Below are 16,163 nucleotides of genomic sequence, written 5' to 3' on the forward strand. Positions count from 1 at the left end.
ACGACTCAGACCAGGGAGACTACAGTAGCTTTCGTGTAAGCGTTTCGCGTTTCGCTGGATATTTGTCGTCAGAATGGAGTGGATGTATTCAACAAACGTTTTAATTTTCATATGTCTTTGTAAACTGGTAAGGGAATGCATTTTTATTGCCTAGTTGGAATTGCTCAGCAACCTAAAAACATTATCTCCATCAGGTTAAGATAAGATTCAGTGATGTTTAGCACTGGATTTTAAAACTTCCTTGACTTGTAATTGTGTTAACTTTTTATGTGTTCGTTTAGAATTCGGACCGTTTTCTTTTTTTTTTTTTATTCTTGCTGGCTTCTCCGCTGAGAGCTGGAAACCAGGTTCTCTAGAGTGACACGTGGTTAGGCAAAAGCCAGGCAAAAGCCTACTCAGCGTCGTCTTCGATGTACCAAGAATAAACAGTGGAAATAGTTTTCTAATCTGTTTTGCCGCGAGTAGGCCTAGCCTTTAGAGTAGGCTACTACTCTTTCAGTGAATAGCTCTATTCCTATACTCTAGATGTAATGTAAAAGTAGGGAAGCTTACACACTAGACGTGGAATATAACTTTAAAGCAGATTTAGGCATAGGCTATGTTTAACCCATATGTGCGCAGTTGTTAGGCTATGGAAAATTAACGCTGCAAGATTATTTATCGAAATCTCTTGATTTATGGTCGTTCGAGTTTGGCTTTGCCGTTTGTTGTTATTTCCACAATACAATTGTCATGACAATTGCCTTTTTTGACATGTCATTCAAAGAAGCATTTCACTCATAGCCGACACACAAGGGACTGTTTTAGGTAAGAAGTTAAACCGCAGTAGTTTGACAGTTTTCAGTCTCGCAATCATTCGAAACGTCTTGCAACTGCGAATAGCGGTCTAGGCTATGCTGCGCAAACTCAATTGATGACTCAGGTTGGCGCTCTCAAAGCAGTTGCACTTATTTGTGAAGATAAGGGAAGATGACATCAATGTAAAATCCCAACGGTTAAAGTAGCCTAGCTATGTGTGTATAATGTGTCTTTTAGTTACTGTCAATCGGACTCACGTCATTCCATAGACTGTTTAGGCCACTTCTCAGAATTGGTCAGTGGCCATGACCTGGTGATCCGCCGCGCGATGTTTTTGCTCATCGATTTAGCTCACGGTCCACGGAGTCTGATAAACGTTTTGTCGCTCAAACACTTCTCTTTATACACAATTAACTGAATTACAAAAGAATAATTAATGTTATTGTTCAAATGTTAAGTTAAACAAAAAGAGCATGGTAGCCCATGTGAGTGGTTCGTAGCCGTCAATTTTCCTACATGATGCGTTGATAAAATAAGTGATCAATGTGCGCGAGTTTATGTGGAGTCCGAGCAATTAATGCTGTGCCAGTGTCGAATCAATGATTCATGGGTTTATACAGAAGTTTGGTCATTTTTACCATTTCATTTAGCTAGTTTGACCAATCCACACCGTGATTCACTTTTTCTTGTCTTTAACAGCTGTCAGTGTCAGGCTACAGCAGCTGCAATTGTAATCCAGGTAAGTCGGTAATGCTGTAGCTGAAACTTTGAAGTAGCCTATCAGGAACAGAAAAGACAATGGCAAAGATTATATACACACATGTACATAAGCACACTAGTTGATGATTAAGTTGATTGTGTAAGGCTTGGCTAATGTGATTAAGTAAAAATATAATTTGATTTAGTCTGTGAGAGTCATTCAGCTTGCTTCTGTTTTACAGTTGGGGTTTCCCCTGTGTACCTCATGAACTGATCCTAAGATATACATTTCCAATTTGTGGTTTAGCATTTAACACTTCCAAAATGTGTGTTTGCTCTCAGTCATATTCAAATTCAAATGTGTCCAGAAGGAAGAGTTGGATGCATGGACGTGGTTTCCCACTGATTAATGATGTTATTTAAGACATCATGCAAAATCATAGGTTTTAATTACCGGGAAGTTTTGCTGGGGCAGACTAACCTGTCCATCTAGCCTACATGTTTTTCAGTTGACGTCCAGACGAACATTAATGATTAACATAGGAAGAGCATGTTTAGAACAGCTGTGTACGTGTTCTACATGATGTAGTACAGCACGTTTGATCAGACAGGGTAGTGGAATTCACAGAAAGAGCTACGTGTGGGCTGTGATGGGTAGATTGTATGATGTGTCCATCTGAGGTCATTGAGGTTGCATTTGATCTACTTCCTGAGCAACTTAACTTACTCAAGTCATCTGTTTTGACAGAACTGTCACGCACACTGTTTCAACTTCAATGAAATGTGCAAATGTGTTAACAGATGACTAGATGGCTCTGTCCAGTCAGTGTGCACATAGGCTATATGCACACTGAATTGGACTGTCTTTGTTAAAGAAATAAGCAGACATTGTGAGTCAAGAAGGGAGCGTAGGTTTTGTTTTGTTTTAGTCGTCCACTCTCAGTATGTCTGCTACTCTTGATGGCTTTGTGCTTATGCTTGTTTTTTGTTTTTTCCCGCCCCTTTACCAGCACTGTCTTTGAACACACACTGTATCAGGGGTAAATTCCAAGCACTCATAAGTGACACTAAGTTGGTTAGGAGTCCTTACGGGCAGAAAGATTCGGTCTCCCACAGGCCCACGCCTTTATCCTCTGTGGTTTGGATGGGGGGGGGGGTGTGTGTGTGTGTGTGTGTGTGTGTGTGTGTGCGCGTGCCTGTGCCTGTGTGTGTGTGTGTGTGTGTGTTACAATATGATATACAGTACGAATCGTATTTGTGAAGTTAATTTGTTTTCTCATCATCAGAGCAGGAGTCCTGCAAGTGCCCACCCTGCAAAAAGGATTACTACTGGCGTCGAAAAACGAGTGGATACCGGTGTGATTCTTGCACACAGCCCTGTTCCGGTAAGCTGTCTGTTGAAGGTGACCGTAAAGCCACGGTTTTACACTGATTGTCTCCCTCTGTTAACCTGTAAGGAGCTTCCGTCCTCAACAGATTGCATAGCACTCTTTTGGTTTCCATAGACTGTGCAGCATTGGCACATTCACTACTGAAATGATAATCCTTTTCCTTTGTGTAAAAGGGGACAGGGCCATGTGTGTCCCTGCGCAAATTTGCATATAGTCTCTCTCTATGCACACTCTAGGCCTCTATGCGTGGGAGATGTAATTTACCTAAGCAGCTCCATGTAAAATGCAGACAAACTCTGCATGTTGTCACAAATGTGTCTCATTTGTTAAGTATCTCTCTCTCTCTCTCTCTCTGTATGTGTGTGTGTGTGTGTGTGCGTGTGTGCGTGTGCGTGCATCTCTGTGTGGCCATAGTAACGAAACACCTTGTTGAGATAAAAGCCTGCGGTATCTCCACCAACCGTGTGTGTCACTGTGCTGAAGGCTATTACTGCCCGGAACTTCTAAACTACAGCTGTGTTTTTCCCTGCAAGCCTTGTCCTCCTGGAACATTCTCCAATAAAGCATCCTTGGCGTCATCCTGTTATCCTCACACAGAGTAAGTATTGTTGTATTCCTAGACATAATGCGAAACAGCTGTAGGGATGTTTTGCAACATTATTTACATACAGTTTATCTAAGTTATCTAAGGCACTTTTAGCTTGTCTTAATAGGGCTATGTGTAGATTTATTTAATTGGATTGAGGTTGTCTCATACGCACCATTATCATCATCACCACAGCACTATCCCATTGACTTGCACTGTATTCGATACAGTGCTGAAAGTGTTCAGTATTGGTGTGCGAGTAATGCGAGTTGTATTGATATTGCTTAAAGCCCCCCTTGGTAGGATTAGCTATTTTTCCCCCTCTGCTGGTGAAAGTGTGCATGCTATTTCTTATTAAATGTGGGGGGGAAAGTAACGATAAAGCACATGGATTTGTTTACAAGCTAGGGAAACGGTTAGCATAAGTTCAGCAGAACAATGTGGATGTTACAAGTTAAGAAACATTTAAACATTTAAAATGAGTTTCATGTTTCTCACCTCTTTTACCAGGACGGTAAGTCCCAATGTTGCAAGGTTGGTTTTCGGCCTGGGGACGCTAGGGAGAGTGGGGAAAGTCACCATTTTCACCGGAACAGATCATTTAATCATCCCAATGATTTCTAAACGGGTTTATTAAGTTGAAATAGTTGCCAAGTTCCCCTTTATTGGTAATGGTATTGAGAGACGGTCTGGTGCTGGCTGGTTGGCATGCTATCTTTTGTGGACATCTGTGCAATACCACTCTAGGTGTTTTTGCCATGTTACATTGTTACTAGGCCATTATAAATGGTTTGAACAAAACATGCACATAAGCCCCTCGATGGATATGGTAGAGCACACGCAGTATTGCACAAGAGGATTGCCGTGATCAAAGGTAATAAGTGGGTTGAGCCAGGTTGAATGTTTTGATCCCGTCAGGGAAATTCAGTCTCTGCATTTATCCCAATTCGTGAATTAGTGAACACACACAGCACACAGTGAATACACAGTGAGGTGAAGCACACACTAACCCAGAGCAGTGAGCTGCCTGCCCAACAGCGGCGCTCGGGGAGCAGTGAGGGGTCAGGTGCCTTGCTCAAGGGCACTTCAGCCGTGGACTGGTTGAGGATCGAACCGCCAACCCCCTGGTTAGAAGCTTGAAGCCCTAACCAGTAGGCAAAGGCTGCTGTTCGGTTAAAGCCAACCAATAGAAATGCTTCACAGTCCCTTTAAATGGAGTCCATTGCCTGACTTATGACAACTGTCATGATGTCATCGCAGGATCTGGATTGTTTGCAGGTGTATCAGATGAATGTCACACTTCCGCCCTTAATTGAATTTGGTCAATTTTATGAGGGAGCCTATTTAGCCTAAGTAACGACAGTCATGTTGTTGACATTACAGGCAGCATTTTTTGAATAAGTGAAATCTGAAATGTGAATTCAAATTTTTTTTATGATAAATTACATTTTCTGCTTTTATTCAAAAGCACATCTCCACCAGGAGATAATGCTGCCATAGGATTTAAAGAGCCCCCCTCAGCTTAATAATGCAGCCTTTGAAACGAGGTCATGACATTTGTCTCTTTTGTGACCTCAGACATTTTATATAGATTGCAACGCAATTTATCTGTCATTGAGCCGTTTTGAAGACTGAGATAAGAAATAATTGAAACGTTATAGTTGTAGTGCTGTGTAATTAATTTCATCTGACTTTAGCTCCCTCTGTTGGCTAGCAATATAACTCTGTTCCACTATTCAAGTTTTATCTCTTTGTGTCTGTGTTTGTCTGTCTTTTTTATCCACCCATCCATCCATTGATAATAGTTGTAAAGGTCGAGGAGTGATCACGGAGGGGACAGCTACACAGGACCGGGTCTGTGTTGATGCTACCACCCCCAGACCTGCCTCAAAGATCACATCTGGGGCCCCAGCCGCGCAAGTGATCCGGGCACCTGCACCGCACGCCGGCGACCCGGGTTCGATTCCCACCCCGACGTCCTTTCCGGATCCCACCCCGACTCTCTCACCCATTCGCTTCCTGTCTCTCTCTACTGTCCTGTCAAAATTAGAGGCACAAAAGCCCAAAAAATATACTTTAAAAAAAAGAGAGAACACACCTGGAATATCTCCCTCGCCCAGTGACGCCCACACACTGACAACTTCTCCGGGCTCTCCGAAAGCTTCTGTTGCCTCCGGTGCTCTGAAGGAAAGCAAAACTCACATAAACACCCGTGACCTGAGGGAAGGTTTGTTTTTTTGACAACTCAGATATGTGCCTCATGAGAAGGCCAAGGTCCTAAGTACTGAAACTGTAGATAGTAGGATTGTGCATCACTAAATTTGTACAACCCATAATAACTTATAATTTAACATTTTAAGGTATGTTACCATTTCTTTCCACTGGGTGTCACTGGTAGGCAGTTCTGGTTATGAAGTTTAATTAGGTTTAATAACACCAAGCCCAAGGGTATATCCCCCATGCCATTTAAATCAGATATGTACACATGATGAAGTTAAACCTGGTGATGGGATAAATAATCACACACACACACACACACACACACACACACACACACACACACACACACACACACACACACACACACACACACACACACACACACACACACACACACACACTCTTAGTCTTACACTCACACGATGATGTTAGACCTGGTGATGTGATAAGTAATTTTGTTCTCAACACTTCCTTTTCTCAGGTACACCAGCCCCCTTGACAGACTCCCCTAGTCACTGGCTGATTGTGCTGATGATGCTCTTGGTTGTCTCGGTCCTGGTGGGCTGCTTCCTGTGGCTCAAAGGCAAGGCTCTGAAGAAGCAGCTGAAGTGGACCAGGGGTAGGTTGGACATCCTCTTGGCCTCCTGGCCTGTAGACTAATAGCAACAGCACAAATTCCCTTTGTTGTGCAGCCAATGATTCACGACTCTTACTTTAAAGGGATATTCCGCCATTTTTGGAAATACGCTCATTTTCCACCTCCCCTCGAGCAAAACAATCGATATTTACCTTGTTCCCGTTCATCCAGCCATTCTGTGAGTCTGGCGATACAACTTTTAGCTTCAGCCTAGCATAGATCATTGAATCGGATTAGACCATTAGCTTCTCGCCTGCTAGCTTCATGTTTAAAAGTGACTAAGATTTCTGGTAATTTTCCCATTTAAAACGTGTCTCCTCTCAAGTTAGAAAGTGCAATAAGACCAACTGAAAATGAAACCTGGCGTTTTTCTAGGCTGATTTGACATGGAACTACACTCTCATCTGGCGTAATAATCAAGGCAACTTGCAGCTACTGGCACTACTACTGCTTGTTGTCTATGGGGACTATTTTCAGATGCTGTGTAAGATATCACTGCGCCTATGGTACGTTTGCAAGTTGCCTTGATTATTACGCCAGATGAGAGTGTAGTTCCATGTCAAATCAGCCTAGAAAAACGGCAGGTTTCATTTTCAGTTGGTCTTATTGCACTTTCTAACTTGAGAGAAATCTTAGTCACTTTTAAACATGAAGCTAGCAGGCGAGAAGCTAATGGTCTAATCCGATTCAATGATCTATGCTAGGCTGAAGCTAAAAGTTGTATCGCCAGACTCACAGAATGGCTGGATGAACGGGAACAAGGTGAATATCGATTGTTTTGCTCGAGGGGAGGTGGAAAATGAGCGTATTTCCAAAAATGGCGGAATATCCCTTTAACATCTTCATTGTGCTCCTACTGTTGCCAGTCAAAGTGACAATGTCAAGATTTCCCATGACATCCATAAACTTTAACCTGAAAGTGTCCATGGACATGAGCAGATATCCAGTGATCTTAACTGCACACTATACACAACATGTCAACCACAGAACTAAACTAGAGGAATTACTGGTCCCGAATCAGATATCTTATCATTACCTTCCAGGGCCGTAGCCAGAGGGGTCAGAGGTCGCCCTTGAGATTCGATTGGCCACCCCAGGTGCTACCCCAAAATCCTAGTCTATGATTCGCCATTGACAGTTGAAGGCAGGACCTTTCTTGATGCACTTGCAGCGCACTAGTTTGAAATGTCAGACTTGAGAACTGTAAGTAGTAAATACGTTTGCAGTTATAGGCTACTTGGCTCATTGTTTTTAGCATGTCAGTTTACAGTAAGCCTACAGGCTACTGCTTGTGCTAACATGCAAATATATCTAATAGCTTACCAGCGCTCGTTTGACTAAATTGTGCTCTCAACTTAGTAAATTGTGCGTATGTTTTACTAAATAGTGCGCTAATTGGTCTTAATTGTGCTCTCATTTGGTTGGAAATTGAGCGCACTATTTAGTAAAACCTTATACAACCTTATACCTTACACAATATAGTAAAATGAGTGCGCAATTTACTAAAAATGACAAAGCACATTTTTTCGAAACACAAAAATATCTTGCAATGACACCTCCTGGGCTCTGTAGTCATTGCAATGGACATGAGAGCATAAAACCATCAAAACTAATTCCACTAAATTCCACATGGAAACTAGCCTGGCTAACGCCTACCCAAGGGGGCAGCGAACGTTCTGAGAGTGTAGACAGTATGGCGGCCGCCATGCTAACGAGAAGACCGTGGCTAGCTGGCCATTCCATTGAATCCTATGGGGCGTAAGCGTCACTTTGACATCAAATTACGTTAGAGCTGAAGCGTTTTAAGCCTTTATATGAACATTTTCTATTGTCGGGGTACATACTACATTGTGAAATTGACATAATAATCTCGTAACTGTCTTATCGGCTGAGTAATTAACGTTTTTCGAAAGTCAATGCTAAAGTGTTAAAGGCGCATGCGTCCAGCGAGAGTAAAGCGTCGCCATAGGTCAGACTCGGTCAGACTACGTGCCTACGTCACATGTACGACACCTGAGCCTGCGCAGGAGACCTATGACGAAATAAGAAGACCTAAAAAAAACGTTGAAATTTGCTTCCTCGGTCTCTGCTGCCGTCTACGTGATAGCTCTGTCCATATCTTTTACTACGTAATTACGTATTTGAAAAAATGCCCAGATCCGTTCATTGGGCGCCACGGATGTCTATCAAACGCGCATAGCTCACCCAACTCGTCAAACGAGGACGCATGAGGTGCACGCGCGCGTTCATATGCAACGCTAAGGGCTGCCATTGACATCAGTGTAAATCCTTTGGCGTCGTATGTAGACGCAAGAAGGCAATGGAAACTTCTCGGATGTTCTGTGATTGGTTACCAACATCAGGCGAAAATTTGGGTGTTAGTGTCCAGACTGCCTTAGCAGCGTGAAAGAAATCACCGCGCAAGGCAGGATGGGAACACCCAGGCTACATGGAAACAAGGCACTCCTGTCAAAGGCAAACCTGTCGAGTACTTTGAAAGGTAACATCGAACATCACAAATGTAATGGCAAACATCTGCATGTTCCAAATAAGTAGGCCAGGCACTTACCATGTAGTCTAGCTCACCATATCCGTTGGCTTGAATGTTACAAAAGAATTTATGGGTCACAACTTTATGAACATCGGAAATTGTGGGTTTCAAAGCCAGACCAGATAAAAACCACAGGAAAATGAAACATGGCACACATTCCACTTTTGGTTAAATAGCCTCATTTCACTGTTACCTTTTTTTTTTTTTTTTTTTTAAGATTACGTTTTGGGGCTTTTTATGCCTTTAATTGGACAGGACAGTAGAGAGTATGACAGGAAACGAGCAGGAGAGAGAGTAGGGGTGGGATCCGGAAAGGACCACGGGGCGGGAATCGAACCCGGGTCGCCGGCGTGCGGTGCAGGTGCCCCAGCCAGTCGTGCCACGGCTGGGGCCACTGTTACCTTTTAACCCATCTTCCAACCGGCCGCTGTGAGCCTGCCCAACATTCATGAACATTGAATGGGAATTAGGACCTGTTCCAGTCCAGATAAATTCGCACTAAAATATCAATGTCTGCATTACATGGCTTTATAGCATATTCATGGGTTTCATCAGGTCCCTTTCCCCAGGGGTATCAATCAAGCACCATGCAGTCTGCGTTCCTGATCTAGGTGCTTGATATTATACACCTGTGGAAAGGGACCTGATGAAACCCATGAATAGGTTCCAAGGCTGTAATTGTAAGGTGTTTAAAACATCATCTTAATCTGTGACCTATCTTCAATAGTGATGTAGTCTTCAAATTAGCATCTCAGTGTGTTCAGTTTCAACTGAACTCTTCATGCCGTTGTAATTTCTGCATCTACTTCACAGCAAGTCACTTACCAAGAAACCAAGATATGTACGGTAGCCTCAATCACAAGCCACCTATTCCTGAACGATTCATTCTGAAAGCCATTATGCTTTGAAGTCAAAGGAAGTTGGCAGAATGTATCACTTACATTACAAGTGTGCGTCATGTCTTTTTTTTTTCAGTTTGAGATAGGATGTGGTACCATAACTGTTGCTGAATGCTTTGTCATCTTCACCTGGCTGACAAATCTGTTGCACTGTTGTACTACTAATAATAATAATCAATAGACTGTAATATATATAGCATAACATAGGTGACAGGATGAAGATTGCTTCAGCGGTGGTATTAGAATGGCTTTTTTGAGGCATGTGGGGAAGATTCCAGACAGTAAGGAAGTATTAACAATGTCTAGGACTTCAGACTGTCAATCTTACATGACAGTGGTTTTCTTATTCAAAGTAGACGTAGCAAAGTGGGAAAATGTGGCATTTTGACTTCCTGGTGCATGTTTTTCGGGTTACACAGGCACGCTTTCGTTTTTACACAGTGAGCGTCAGACAGAAATTAACTATAGGCCTTAGACAAGTCCATAAAGTCAAAAGTCAGGACATATTCAAAAACTATTAGAGTAAGGATATGCCATGCACTCCTTAGTGGTATTTTACCATGAAATGTAACTTGAACATCATGTGCTGTCAGATGTCACACATTTCACTTTGTAGCTGGAAAAAGGTGTAAATCAAAGAGCACTTCCTGCCGAAGTTATTTAATCTGATGTCATCACTCTCGTGTTCACAGAATTCTGAATATCGCTCATCTTCAAGGCAGAAAAATAATTCCTCATAAGTTCATGAAAGATGAAAAAAGTAATGTTTTTACTGGCCAAGACAGTAGTATTTACACTAATGCCTAATTAATAACTTTGTATATTTGTCTTGTATGTAATAAACAAACAGACTGTAGTCACTCCAACCTGAGTAGGGCTGTTGATTTTACAGAGATGTTAGGTTCATACATACTATAGTTTATTTGTTTTCTGTAATGTTTTCTCTGTAATCTACTTTGAAACCAAGAGAAGTAGAAAGAGTGTTTTGCATCCTCCGACTAAACCGCCAGACAATGACAGTTTATTATCTTTGTTAAATCAGTCTGCTGTGATAACAAACCATACTTTTACATTCTTTTCTTTTAGGTCTGCCATTTGGGAAATATGTGAGTACTCTTTTCACCTACATACATATACAGTGAGTAGGCCTATTAGCCTGTTTGATGCTCATTGAGCTCAATGCAAATCAAACAGGCTAATAGGCCTACTGGAAAAAGCACCATGCCAATCTCTAGCTATGGTGAAGGGTATGTGATGATGTGGGGCTATTTTAATTCCAAGGGCAAAGGGAACTTTATCAGGATGCATAATATCCTGGATCCATGAAATAGCTGGCCTTTAAGAATAAAAATCTGCCTGCCCCTATGTTAACCCTGTGTTAAATTCCCATAGGGTTACATAGGGGGTCAAATACTTCCTTCCCTTAGCATTTAAGGAAAACATTTATTTATTTACGATACATTCTTCAATCACAAAGAAAATTAGTGTCCTTGGCGGTTTGATTTTTACTCATTTTTTGAATTAAGGCATTAAGATCAATTGTCAAATGATGATTTTATATTCCTGTTTTAGCATGGTATCAAATACATGTGCTCCATATATATTGAAGGTTATCAGCGACTGAAAAGTTATACTAAAAATGTTCTAGGACTATAGAAAGGAATTCTAAATGTAATGGTGATTATTTGAGTGTTAAATCTAATTCTAAAGCTCATTGTGTCTTCATTTCACTGCAGCAAGGAGCAAAGAAGGCGGGTTACAACATCTGTGCACCCTCCCTCCAGCACGAGCAGGAGCAGCAGCACGGGGCAGAGATGGGAGGGGACCCCCGTGTGGAGCGGCTGATTCCCCTGAGTGCGGGGAACGGGGGCCCACCGAGGGGAACGGACTCCGCGGCCCAGCCTCACCCAGGCCAAGGCAGCACGCAGCACGTCACCATGAGCAACAGCGGAAGGGGAGAGAACATCAGCAACACTGTGGGTGAGTACTGTCAGAGGCCCAAACAGTGTTTCAGCTCTGGAATTATTGCAATAATGTTTTTTTTTTTTTTTTTTTTTTTTTTTAAATATTGGTCAGTGTACTATAAATGGCTCTGACTGCTTGCCAGTATGTCACTGTGGGTAAAACTTGAAAAAATGAATAAGGGTATGTGATGTGTTGTCTTCCTATTGGTTAACATCTGTTGAGTTACAGTAAGACACCTGAATATGGAATGTTTGTACAATAGTCTATAGTGTACCTGTCATCGGTAAAGCACCCACCCTGCTTCTCTTCTGAATCTGCAGCATTCCAGTTAAGGTGTGTGTGTGTGTGTGTGTGTGTGTGTGTGTGTGTGTGTGTGTGTGTGTGTGTGTGTGTGTGTGTGTGTGTGTGTGTGTGTGTGTGTGTGTGTGTGTGTGTGTGTGTGTGTGTGTGTGTGTGTGTGTGTGTGTGTGTGTGTGTGTGTGTGTGTGTGTGTGTGTGTGTGTGTGTGTGTTCCTATTGTTTAATCATTCAGCTAAAGTGGGGAGAAGTATTTGAACCCATGCTAATCTTTTGGAAATTGATATTAATGATTGTTAATGAAGAATGTATCGTAAATAAATACATGTTCTTCCTTAAAATACAGGGGTCATTAAGTATTTGACCCCCATGTTAAATTCCCATAGAGGCAGGAAGATGTTTTATATATTTTTATTTTCAAAAGCCAGCTACTTCATGGATCCAGGACTATGCATCCTGATAAAGTTCCCATGGCCTTTTGAATTAAAATAACCCCACATCATCACATACCCTTCACCATTCCTGGACATTGGCATGGTGTTTTTTCCAGTTAGCCTTTGATGCTCATTGAGAATGCTAATCAAACCAGCTAACTGAATTTCCAAAAGATGACTTTATATTCCTCTTTTTAGTCAACTTTAGCATGGGTTCAAATACTTATTCTCCCCACTGTATATATGGAAAGTCCTGAAAGGCACACGGGGATTTTTCTATTGTGGGTTCAGCTATTAAGTAATACAGTATTCATTTGACATGCCTGATGGAGGTTAAATCAACCAGAACATTGCATTGTAGCCTTTGTGAGTTTATTTGAGAGATTGCACAAGTGATTATCCTCTTTGTGGTAACCTCCCAAGCAGACAGTTATCGCCTGACAGCAAGTAGCAGATCGTGAAGACTGACTTCCTCTGACATGCACTGTTCAGAGGAAGTTCCGCAATTTCACAAGTATTTGTCTCATCAGTGATTCAGTGTCCCGTTCATCTTGGTCAGGGAACTGGAAGCCACACTCTTGTAAAGGTCAAAGGTTCTTAGATACGGTTGACCAGGACTGAGGGAATGCAACTCACCTCAATCATTTACAGGGACAGTGTACAGGAGAGGAAAGCCGCTGTTGCCCTTAATGCTATTGCTGCCTGTTTTCTGTTCATGAACTTGTTTAATGAATTCAGCCGTTCACTATTTGGTTTCATTTGGCAAATCTTGTGTGTGTTTTGGCAGGCCTGAAGTCTTACTATCTGTGATACCCACTTGTATCCTGCACAATGCTGCCTTCCTCTTGTAATCAGTAGGGAACGGTTTAGTTTTTTGTAAAGAGTAACTCAAGAAACAGTTATTTTCTCTTGAATCTAACCACACAGGAGTTATTGGAGTTGTGCAAAAATTGGACAGGAAATGTAAAGAGGACATAACAGAGAATGGAGAACTTTCCATATATACATATGTGTCTGCATGTGACTAGCGAAATCACTAGCGCCTTGCTTTTTGACTCTGGGTAGTCTCGTGTGCCATTTGTAGAAACTTCGATGCAGCTTGTTCGAGCTTGTGGATTTTCCCTGTTTCACAGTCCACATTTTGAAACTACACCTTGCCTTTTCTCACGAGAACAAGCCAGTCAAAGATCACTTACAGGGAGTGCACACTTTGGTATTGTGAAATGACTCATTGTGCCATCCTTAAAAGTGTGATATGATATTTACACCGTTATAGAATCCAGTATGATAACTGTCAATCTAGGTTGTGTGTCAAAGTCCAAACAAGCATAATTATAACACAATTGACCCTTCCAGAAGTCCCGCCCTCCATAGTTACTGTTGCTACGCCTGTCAAACTTTCGCACCTTGCCCGTCTATTACAATGGAGGAGACACGGGATTTTTTAAACAAATGTAATTTACAAAGACATCGCACCACACTGAAAGCTCATGTTTGGTCACTAGCGAGCTACATCTGTCCTCTGTCAACTACAGTTGCATTTTCAGCTCTGAACAAAACCGTTCATGAGTTATTCAAGCAAAAGTCTAAGGTACGCGTTGTTTTCGATGGTTCCTCCAGGCTAGTACGAATGAAACCGCCGGGGGACAAAACTAGCATAACGTTTTAAGCTATACTTCCTTAATGTCAATATTTGACAACATAACATGATTGGTACTTCAAATAGGTATTATTTTAGACAGAATTGCTGACGGGCTATACATACGTCTCGTTGAATGTCTGTTAAGAACTTTTTGCCGCCATCGTGAAACGTATCTCGCGGTTATGGAAATATCACGCAATATGCAAAATGTAAAGTTAGAAAAATACGTATTTCAAACTATATCATGTCTTTATAGTTCAACATGTTATTTCACCGTGATTTCACGTGTTTGGGGGCACCACACATCCAAATAAATGCCCTTAATGGCCCACAGGCTGTGCAGTCTCCATAGGTTAGTCTAACATGGCAAAAACTCGAAAGCTTGCCAGGCCTTGCTTGCCTAGTTACGGGTTGCTAAGGCACGATTGGCCTGTGGCGGTTTTAGGGCGTGGCTCTGGAAGGGTCAATTAAGAATGATGATATCGTTGTGGATCACTTTCAGAATGATTTTGAGAACAATAAAAAGCTGGCAGCCAATCAGAATCCAATCAAATATTAGACATCACATTCATCAACAGAAGGTTTCTATCCACAATTCCACATACAAGTAGTCTTGTAAATCTAGTAATACTTAAATTTCATCAGCATTTTGTGACTGGGGAATCAATACCTTGACCCTGATGTTATTTGCGATCAGTCACAGTATTGTGAGATCAAAAAGTCGGTCAATGACCTTATAACCTATTGTATGCTTTCTGTTTCTCTTTTCCTCTCAGGGTCTATATTTATCTACTCTCCAGGAATGGTGGTCCTGGGCACCAATGCATCGGAGCAGCGAGGGGAGGAGCGGCAGGGGAGCACGGAGCGGCTTCAGGCCTCTGTGCCCCAGCAGGAGTCCCGCAGTGCCTCCTCCAGCGGCTCCTCCAGCTCCTCCAGCTCCTACCCAGACTCCGTGGGGTTCAGCACTCAGGAGGAGGACGACGACAACAAAGAGCTCAGCTACCCCATCCCAGCCAGCGGCAAATGAGCTGAGGTTCCCTGGCACTGGTGATTGGCAGGAATGGCACAGAGGATGAAGTCTGAACAGGCTGTGGAAGATCATTTTGAGTATGACCGAGCGGGTTCATCTGGGTTCCATGGAAGTTTTGAAGACAAGTGAGGTGATCAGGACCGGGAAATGTGGTCTGGATGACGAGCACTTAAAAGGAACAAGTGCTTATTACACGGGAGTTTGTTTGTATTGTCAGGGAGTCACTGCTGGACCTGTTGACATTTAAAGGCCAGGTTCCTGCCGCAGCTTGCTCTGCACGGGTGAAAGAACTCTAGGCTGTCTGTGTGCAGCGTTAAGAAACAGACGCCCTCACACATTCCGGTCAGAGTCTCACTTCCTCTTTGACGAGCCCAGAGAGCCAACATGAAAATAAATGCGTGCGCGCATGCAAATGGAGCGCAGGTCTGTAATGAAATGACATACCTCTTTATGAGTGGACAAGACACTGACTGCTTGTTTACTGTAAGATAGAGTAGGTGTGTGGACAAGAAGTGCCGTGCATGTTGCCCGTTAACTGGCTCATTTCCGAACTGCCACAACACTGGAGAACGTAATCACTTCTTACGGAAGAAGTAATTTACATACTGTGGGCAGTTTTTATTGCACGGGACCCATACTGTATATATAGTGAACTCACACAATGTGTCTAGATAAGCCTTATAGGACAATTTTCAAGTTTATAGTTCTGGTGTAAATGTGAAGATGCCAAAGGAAGTTTATTGAAATAATGCTATGCCATTTTGCTCCAACAGACTTTAATAGTGTGTCATTAAGGATTCTCCTTTCTCTCTCTTTCTCTCTTTTTGACATGCCATGTGTTTTCAGTGGAAGTTGATGATGATTCAGACTGAAACCATGAGTCATTTTTGAAAATATTTTGTCTGGTCATTATATCCTATTATTTTCTTCACTGTTATCACACGATATGAGAAACGCCTCATTGCAAAATACTAAATAAAGAAAGAAACAGGATGAGAGAACATGTCCCCAAGT

General features: G+C 42.2%; 1 protein-coding gene across 1 annotated transcript; it reads left to right on the plus strand.

Moving 5' to 3' along the window:
* The first annotated feature begins 13 nt into the window (after nucleotides 1-13).
* Nucleotides 14-16,076, plus strand: si:dkeyp-61b2.1 (tumor necrosis factor receptor superfamily member 21). Its single transcript, XM_062544373.1, has 9 exons — nucleotides 14-127; nucleotides 1,498-1,537; nucleotides 2,784-2,882; nucleotides 3,303-3,486; nucleotides 5,280-5,701; nucleotides 6,176-6,313; nucleotides 10,868-10,887; nucleotides 11,518-11,761; nucleotides 14,896-16,076. Exons 1-9 carry the CDS (start codon nucleotides 74-76, stop codon nucleotides 15,144-15,146), a joined length of 1,452 nt encoding a protein of 483 aa, XP_062400357.1. The 5' UTR covers nucleotides 14-73; the 3' UTR covers nucleotides 15,147-16,076.
* Nucleotides 16,077-16,163: the final 87 nt, after the last annotated feature.

This window comes from Sardina pilchardus, chromosome 9, assembly GCF_963854185.1.
Source record: "Sardina pilchardus chromosome 9, fSarPil1.1, whole genome shotgun sequence".
Classification (NCBI taxonomy): domain Eukaryota; kingdom Metazoa; phylum Chordata; class Actinopteri; order Clupeiformes; family Clupeidae; genus Sardina; species Sardina pilchardus.